The 8,455-nt window shown below is 40.7% G+C and overlaps 1 protein-coding gene across 2 annotated transcripts in view; it reads right to left on the bottom strand.

The window, feature by feature from the left end:
- Positions 1-304: 304 nt before the first annotated feature.
- GATA6 (GATA binding protein 6) overlaps positions 305-8,455 on the bottom strand; it is a 29,757-nt gene continuing 21,606 nt past the window's right edge. For both annotated transcript variants that reach the window (XM_033087573.1, XM_033087574.1), the window contains exon 7: positions 305-1,905. In XM_033087573.1, the coding sequence (XP_032943464.1) occupies positions 1,735-1,905 (171 nt within the window). In that variant the 3' untranslated portion in view covers positions 305-1,734. The remainder of the gene's footprint in view (positions 1,906-8,455) is intronic.

Raw genomic sequence — 8,455 nt, 5'->3', positions numbered from 1 at the left:
GAATAAAATGCCACCATATTGTGTAGTGGAACAGCCTCCTGATTTCCTGAAATCCACCAAACAATGAAAAACAGAGACTGTTCAGATTACGTCTTCTGGTGAGCATAAGGACTTCCAAGCTCAGATGAGCTTTGAGACTTAGTGACACTTTGCAAAAGGGAAGAACTAAAAAGGAAACAGTTTCTGGGCCATACAGCATATTTCATTCAGAGAGAAAGAAACTCTGAGTTTTTAAAATGTTTTTAAGGATTGATCCTAAACAAAATGTTTATAATCTAGATAATGTCATAATACTGGATCCCTTTCACTTATAAAAATTGTCCCCAATGCAAACTGAAAGCAGTAATTCCATGTGCCAACTTCAAATAAACCAAGGTATAAAACAGCTCCAAAAGTACAATTCATTGAAAGGAAGGCCGTAAGGCAATTTGCAAATGTCACATGCATTTGTTTATATGAATATCTATAGCCACATACAGTATCAAAACGAAACTAAAAGGGAAGGAATTCACTGTACAGAAGACAAAACAATACCCTTTTTATTTTTAAAACTCTGGTGAAATAGGTTTCCATATGACATCCCATTTTTAAAAAAGTTAATGTAAACCAACCTGCCTGTGGGTTAGTCACACTATAGAGATTCCATCATAGTGTGTACAGATGCCTAGAGTATTTACAAATGTTGTCTGTTAGGTAGTAAAGTTTTGTTGCAATTTTTCCAGCACATATTCCACAGTAAAATAAAGGGAGGATACTGGTGTTCTTGTATAAAAATTCTTAACAAATGGATAAAGGCAATTTTCCTGAGAGAAGATTTGTTCTTGAAATATTTTTAACAATCGGAAATAGAGAAATGGGATGTAGTTGTAAAAGAAGCATAAGAATGTCTAAGTTAACATTTTTCTTTTAAATTATTTAAGTACCATTAAGTTAAAATGTTTACATTCATTATAAAAAATGTTGTTAAATCTTATGCAAATGATTTAACACTGATTGCTGCAACGCAAATTGCACTTTTTAAAAAAATTATTGTATACATGGAAGAAAAATATCTTGTTTGCTACCCTGTTTACAAATTTCGACTGACTTTTCAGATCAGTCACACAACATGAACTTTGAGAAACTTCAGTCACAGTGTACGTTACAGTTATAATGCAGTCTTGCAAACTGAGTAATATTTTTGACAAGAGACCTCATGAACCGACTCAGCCTCCAGAGGTGTGTACCAAATGGCCTCAAATGGTCTTCTCCATGAACGCATGTGAAATTTGGGTGTGGAAAAGGTATGAAGAAATTCTGGAATAACCAAAACCGATCAGAAGAAGCACATGATTTGGGGCAATACACATAAAACCTTTTTTAAAAATCTCTCTCAATGTCCCTTAGCAGGCAAGGCCCCAGTCCTAGTCCCAGTTTCTGGAAGTGGCACAGTGGACACTGAATCCCCTGGCAGACCCAGAGGCAGGCTGGCTGCAAGTGGCCGTGGCCGTGGCCAGGGAGGTGGTGACGTGCTGTGGGCTGCACTGGCCCTTCCCCAGATGTGCTCCATCTTCTCCCTGGCTCTTCATTGGCAGGGACTGGGTGGTAAGGCAGAGCAAGCCTCTCGGGAAATGCATCTCTTTCAAAATAAAGGCACGGAAATCACGCGTCAGAGGAATGTTCCGTCAGCATACTCGCCCGGTTTGGACGGAATCACCGCAGGTCCCAAGGGCCCTCCCGCTCCCAACAGCGGGCTCAGGCCAGGGCGAGCGCGCACCACGAATCCTGTCTCACCGAGGACGATGTGACTTCGGCCGGCGAGGCCAGGCTGACGCCTATGTACAGCCCATCTTGACCTGAGTACTTGAGCTCACTGTTGTCGGGGTTAGTGCTTTCTCCCGCTCCAGACATCACCGGGGCACCAGCCTGGCAGAAGAGGTGGGCAGAGAGGAGAAAAAGAAGGGGAGAGATTTATCAATATATTTGTCCAGTGGTCTACTCTTGCTAGGTAAACACGTAGGGACAAATGAGGTGGGCAGTGCCATTGACCTCACTTGAGAGATTTAAGCTCTCAGAAACATTCCCGTTATCTTCGGGACTCGCGGAAGTAACCAACCGGCAAGATGCACAGCTGGACAACAGCAGACAAGGAATTGGAGGAAGGCTATTTGTAAAAAGTGCCAAACCCTAAGATCTCTGACAGTGAAACAAGCCACACCACATAGGTACACAGGCCCTAATGATGCCCACACAATCTAATCATTTCCAAAGAGAAAGTGCAGCGCACTGTACACACACACACACACACACACACACACACACACACGGCTTAGCAGTTATGTCAAAGTCTTAAAAGGAAAGCTACACAGTTCAGCAAGGCCTGATAAATGAAATTTTTGAGCACTGACTTCATGGAAAATTAACCCATGCATACACAGGTTTAATATCTACCTCATTTACCTTAATTCTTTCCAAGAAGAACAGGCTATGTTTGAAGCAGACCCCATTATAAATAAAAAACATCCTATATCTGTCATGATCATGGCAATTATTTCTTGAAGCAAAAGATCACCTTTCTCTTGTTTCATTCATTCCCTCCACCCAAATGAGAAAGACCAAATAGAAAACATTATATAATTCAGTAGAATCAAATCAAAACAACTAAGATCATGTTTAGACTATGGTTTGAGAAAACAGTTGCATTTGACTTTTTAAGAAAAAAATCTAGTCATAATTACATACTTTTTAATCATGCCCCTTTCCTTCTAAAAGCTCAGAAGCCTGTTATTTCCTTCGTGCTTTCAGGGTACCATAAATTACTGGATATTTGTTTTTTGACACAGGTAGAACATTTTGTACTTTTCAATGCATTCCTTTTTTACATACACAATCCCATTAAATCCTTAAAACATGTGTCAGGCTGAATTGATGCTACATTCACTTCAGAGACACACATGGCACCAGACACAGGCCGAACTGAACGAAAGGTACACCCAATTCCCTCGGCTCCACTCAAGAGCCTAGAAGTAAATGTGGTCTTACTCTTCCTTAGATAAAATCTGGTTTTCTCTCTCATCTTCACAACAACCTCATAGGGCTGGGAGGTGGGACTTCAAGAGGTCTGACCATGTGACTTCCTACCGTGTTTCCCCGAAAATAAGACTTAGCCGGACAATCAGCTCTAATGCATCTTTTGGAACAAAAATTAATATAAGACCCAGTATTATATTATATTATATTAGACCTGGTATTGTATTGTATTATATTATAGTATATTATATTATTATTATATTATATTATTATATTAAAGACACGGTCTTATAGTAAAATAAGACCAGGTCTTATATTAATTTTTGCTCCAAAAGAAGCTTTAGAGCTGATTGTCCGGCTAGGTCTTATTTTCGGGGAAACACGGTACCTGCCCATCCCAACTCTTTCCCAACTGGACAGATCAAATCCAGCCCCTCTGCATGTAGCGAACCCTTCCCTTTCTTAGCAAAAATGAGGGTTTGTAAAAATCCAGCAACAAAAGCACCACGCCCAAACTTCTTTTTATTTTTTATTTTATTACTTTTTTTAACTTGTATTTATTTTAAGTGTGTTTTTCCAGGACCCATCAGCTCTAAGTCAAGTAGTTGTTTCAATCTAGTTGTGGAGGGTGCAGCTCACAGTAGTCCATGTGGGGAATCAAACTGGCACCCTTGTAGTTAAGAGCACTGAGCTCTAACCAACTGAGCTAACCAGCTGGCCCCCAAACTTCTTTTTAAATAACACAAACTTAAAGACTTAAACCAAGTGATTTGGGTCCATAAAACAGCAAATTTCAAAGTCATTGAGATGTCTAAAATTTTAAATAGAATCTTGTGAAAATTTTGAAATAGCTGAAATAATTCTGTCAAACACATTGAAGTGATGGACTTTGTTACACGTATAAATATAGTATTAACTTTACCCCGTCCATCCAGAACCTCCACTATGAGCAAAGCCAACGTGAATCCAGATTTAAACCCCAAGGAAATACACAAAAGGGTGATATTAAATTAAAAAATGACTTTTCCTTAGCTATCAAACAACGCGTAGAAAGGGTGAGTTCCTTTACAAATGATGTGTGCCACACCCAACTTTGTATTGGGCTATTTATTCCCCCAAAAAAAGCACATCTTCATTTATCTAACTAAATCTGACTTTCAGCACAGCAAGTGTGATTCTCTGAAATGAAGAGGGTGCCTGGATTGGCCCAGGAAGCAGCCCACCTCAAATGGCCAGAAGTGCAGAGATAGCAGAGTGCTCTGTCGTCACCACAAGCCAGCAACAAGGCACATTAGCAAGGTATCCATGAGAGCCGGGCTCTGGGACTCAAAGAGATAGTCGCTCCCTGGACAAGCTCCCAGGCTACATGAGAAGCCAGGACACATATACACTCAAAAGTAAGACTGCTCAACTGCCTGTCATGAATGATAAATGCGTGACTGAGACAGAGAGATGGGGCAAGAGGTCAAAAAAGGAATCAGAGAGGAGAAAGGATTCCTGGGAAACAGCCATGGGCAGCTTGCATGGTGGGGATAATCGTGGGCTATAAGTACCATCCTGGTTCTGCCACTTACTGAGTATGCTCACCTCAGTAACTGGCCCTTGTCTTACCTACCTCAAGAATGGTTGTGACAATGAATATTTGTAGAATATTTGTAGAAGATATTTGTAGAAGATATTTGTAGAATATTTGTAGAGATATTTGTAGAAGCATCAGCCCGAGGCCTTGCCACATTAAACATTTCCATAAAGGTAAGCTATTGTTATCAGGTGAGGAAAGGGTGTTTAGAACGGGAGGCATGCAGGACATGGGGAGGCCTGCTCACAAGAAAAGCCAGCTAAAACAGAAAGGTTAAGCAAAGGAGTCAAAAGAGACAATGTGGGAGAGAGGTAAACGAGAAAGCCTGACCCAGAACTTTCTGTGCCTCCGTTTCCTCACTAGAAAATGGAAATAAAAAGAGGCACCTATATCATAAAGGTGTTGCAAGAATTAAATTAGTTAATATATGTAAAGCCTTTACAACAATGTCTGACAATAGTAAAGACTACATACGAATACACTACCATACTATTAGTATTTTATTATTGTTGTTAAGGAGTATAGACCTAATCAAATCTCCCAATTCCATCCTTCGCCAGGTGAGTTACTGCCATCATTGGGTGGGAACAGCAATGGGAGCTGATCCATAACTAAGTGAAAACCACCTCAATGATGACCTTATTCTAATTGTTACTGACAGCTCTTCACCAAAAAAAATGGTGCTTCCGCAGCCCTTTAAAAGGCTCACTGCCCCTTTTCCAAATAAGCCACTTAAAGAAATCTGAATAACTTGAATATTATTCTTACACCTGAGCAATAATCCCAAAAGCTACCAGTTGAAATACCTATTGTCTTTGTCCAGACAACAATATTAAACTGTATGGCAAGCCGAGAGTCCTACTGTCAAATGGCAGGCAAACCCCAAATTACATGAGTGATGAGCTCTTAAAAAAAAAATACCAGCTCATTTGAAATCAAAAGTAACATCTGAGTCTCTCATAAAAAAAAAAATGGAGCAAGTACTTATGCCTAAAACTTGAGAACCTTACGTGTAAATGGGGATACACTATTTAAACATGAAATACTACAATGTAAAACTACAATGTATGTCACTTGTACCAATAAACAATAAATTAAGATTTATTGTAATAAATTAAGATTTTTTTATGTAACGGTGCATAATGAGATCATAATGACGAGATCTCATGAAACTGGTAACCCCAGTACTCTCACCCATGGCTGGTGGGGCTTTATTCTGGTACAGGCCTTAGGAGGCAGTTACAGTTTGCAGAGCCATCAGGAATTTTATACTCTACTTAGCTCTGTGATTTCACTTCTGGAAATGTATTATAAGGAAAGAATTCAAAGGAAGGGAAAGGCCCCACATGGGAAGACCTCCATTGCAGGTTTACTTATAATAGCGGAAACCATGGAAATAATCTAATGCCTAATAATATGGGGATGGTTTGGAAAAGCAAGGTACATCCGCTTAATGAACTATTATGCAATTATTAAAAATAATAAGCTCACGTAGCAAAATGGAAAATATTCTGTAATGCAACAGTAAGTGAAAAACAGCAGGATATAAATTCTAAGTATGTCATAATTACAACTTGTCTATGCACACACAAACACAGGAGTATTTCAAGGGTGCCCAAGAGGGCATGGGGGACCATCTGAGAGGACCCAACCTATTAGCCACCTATGCCTTTCTCTGAACATTTTCATTAAATGGTATAGTCTAACTTTAGGGGAAGAGTAGAATACACCAGCACCAGAAACACGGGCACAAGCACTTTACAGATAAGCCAGCATGGACGAAGTAGCATGACAAATAGGGAGGCACCAGAGAGAAAAGAGGATCAGAAGGGGCCTCCTACAGCCTTAGACTCACCTCCAGCCACCAGGCATAGGCTGGAACCTGGCCAGCCCTGCCCATGTGAAACATGGTTCCACATCAGTTAAACAGCAAACACACTACATGGCTTCACCAGTGTAACTTAAGCTCTTGAAACTGGTATTCTAACTGTAGACGGCTAGAATTGGCACAACTCCGTAAGAAACCTGGCTTGTCATATCATTATTCATTTAAGAGCCTTTCCTCATTGGTGATATTCAAGAGCTACCTATTGAGAATCAGTACAATTTGGGGAGAAAATCAGAGAAATCTTATGACGACCCTGGACCCAGTACACACACACATACAAAATACAAGTATAAATTTCAATTGGTTCATATGTCTTCCCACATCTAGTTAAACCCTTGAAAGGACTTTAGTTCAGATCGCAGACATCTCACCATAGCCAAAGCAGGCACTTCACTAACCGAAACAAACCTAATCCATCAATTGTTTCTGAACAACAGTGGAGAAGAGCGCTTGGGAATGCCCACAACTGAACCATCCTTCCTCCTTTCCGAGGGCAGCACAGGCAGGCGGAGGTCTTCCCTTTCTCTGATCAAAGTGCAATATGAGGGTGGAGCAGAAATCTGTTCTGTGTTTCCATTCACAGCTTATCTGCCCTCCACCCTCCCACAGACAACTGAAAATGGAAGCACTTCCTGTTGAAAAAAATGTGTTATCAGCATCAGACCCAGCCTGGGCTTAGTACTGAACGCAGGCCAGTGTAGGTGGGAGACAACTGACTAGCGACCGGCAGCACAGCAGCTGGGCTGGAAAACTCCCTCCTAAAGGAATAAATGACTTCAGGGACAACTTGGCTACTGCAGACCAGGACATGGAAAATATCTACTAGCCTGTGAAGTAGGCACAGTTCATCTTTAGATCACTGGATTTTTTTTTTCCTGTGAGGATATGCCTTTCTTCATTTTCAGACATATATCTGAAAATTCAAGGATTTCTGATTTGATACACTCAATGTAGTTAATACCCAGCAAGTTCTCAATCACAGTTGGCTCACCAACTGAGTCAGTTCTCTTTCTTCTCCTTTACTCCACATATCCCTTAATAGGCAGACCCAGACAACCTCCAGCGGGGATGCCCACCTAGGCAACTCTGGAAAGGTAACATATCCGAGCAAAGGAAACCCTTAAAGGACACAGCCTGTCCAGAATAACAGGTTCTCTGGCTTGTGAATTATAAACATACATTTCATTTTTGAGGAAGAAAACCAAAAAAGAAAGTCGACTGGGATGTACTCAGTCCTCCATGCTATAACCTCTCTTAATGCAGGCTCGATCTGAAAAAACAAAACACTGCACCCCAGGCAGGTTGAGGATGAGTGTGTGATCATTTCCAGAGCATAAGACTTTGATGATGATCATACTGCCGTCTTAGCTCGAATTGAGACTGTGGGCTTTCATGGCCTCTGATCTGTCCTTCCGACACATCTAAGAAAGTTTGTGGTTACGGCTTTTTCTTGTGTGAGGGGAAGCCAGCAGTCCGTCACTGCCAAAGCTCTCTTCTCTGCTTTTGTAACCTCTTAGGTTAGATTCTCGCAGGGCTTTACAGCTGCCTTCCTCAAAAATAAAACTATACATAAGTTCCAACAAAAGAGAAAGACTTTCAGATAAATCTAAATTTCCACCTCAAAAACAACACTCGTTTCAGTTTGGATGGAGGTAATAGGACCTGACATAAAAGTGATTCAGTAATAATTTAGGAGGCCATACAAGGAAGGTACACAAACACACAAAGGTCTGTCTCTACCCAGACATGTGAGAATCGTCAATCACAACAAAACCCTCTAATTTTCCCATAACAGCTCAAACCAAGCAAGAGGATACGAGCACCTTCTCTCACAAGAAGGGAGAGTCATAGTCACCTCAGCTGATCACCTAACTCAGTTTTTAGCAGAATAGTTATTTTTTTTTTGTCATTTAACAAACAAATTCCTTACTGGAGAGCTCGCTGGCTGCCCCTTCTGGGTGTGAGTATACTAGGTTATA

This window comes from Rhinolophus ferrumequinum, chromosome 19 (genome assembly GCF_004115265.2).
Source record: "Rhinolophus ferrumequinum isolate MPI-CBG mRhiFer1 chromosome 19, mRhiFer1_v1.p, whole genome shotgun sequence".
Lineage (NCBI taxonomy): Eukaryota > Metazoa > Chordata > Mammalia > Chiroptera > Rhinolophidae > Rhinolophus > Rhinolophus ferrumequinum.
This window is presented reverse-complemented; position numbering and strand designations above follow the sequence as displayed.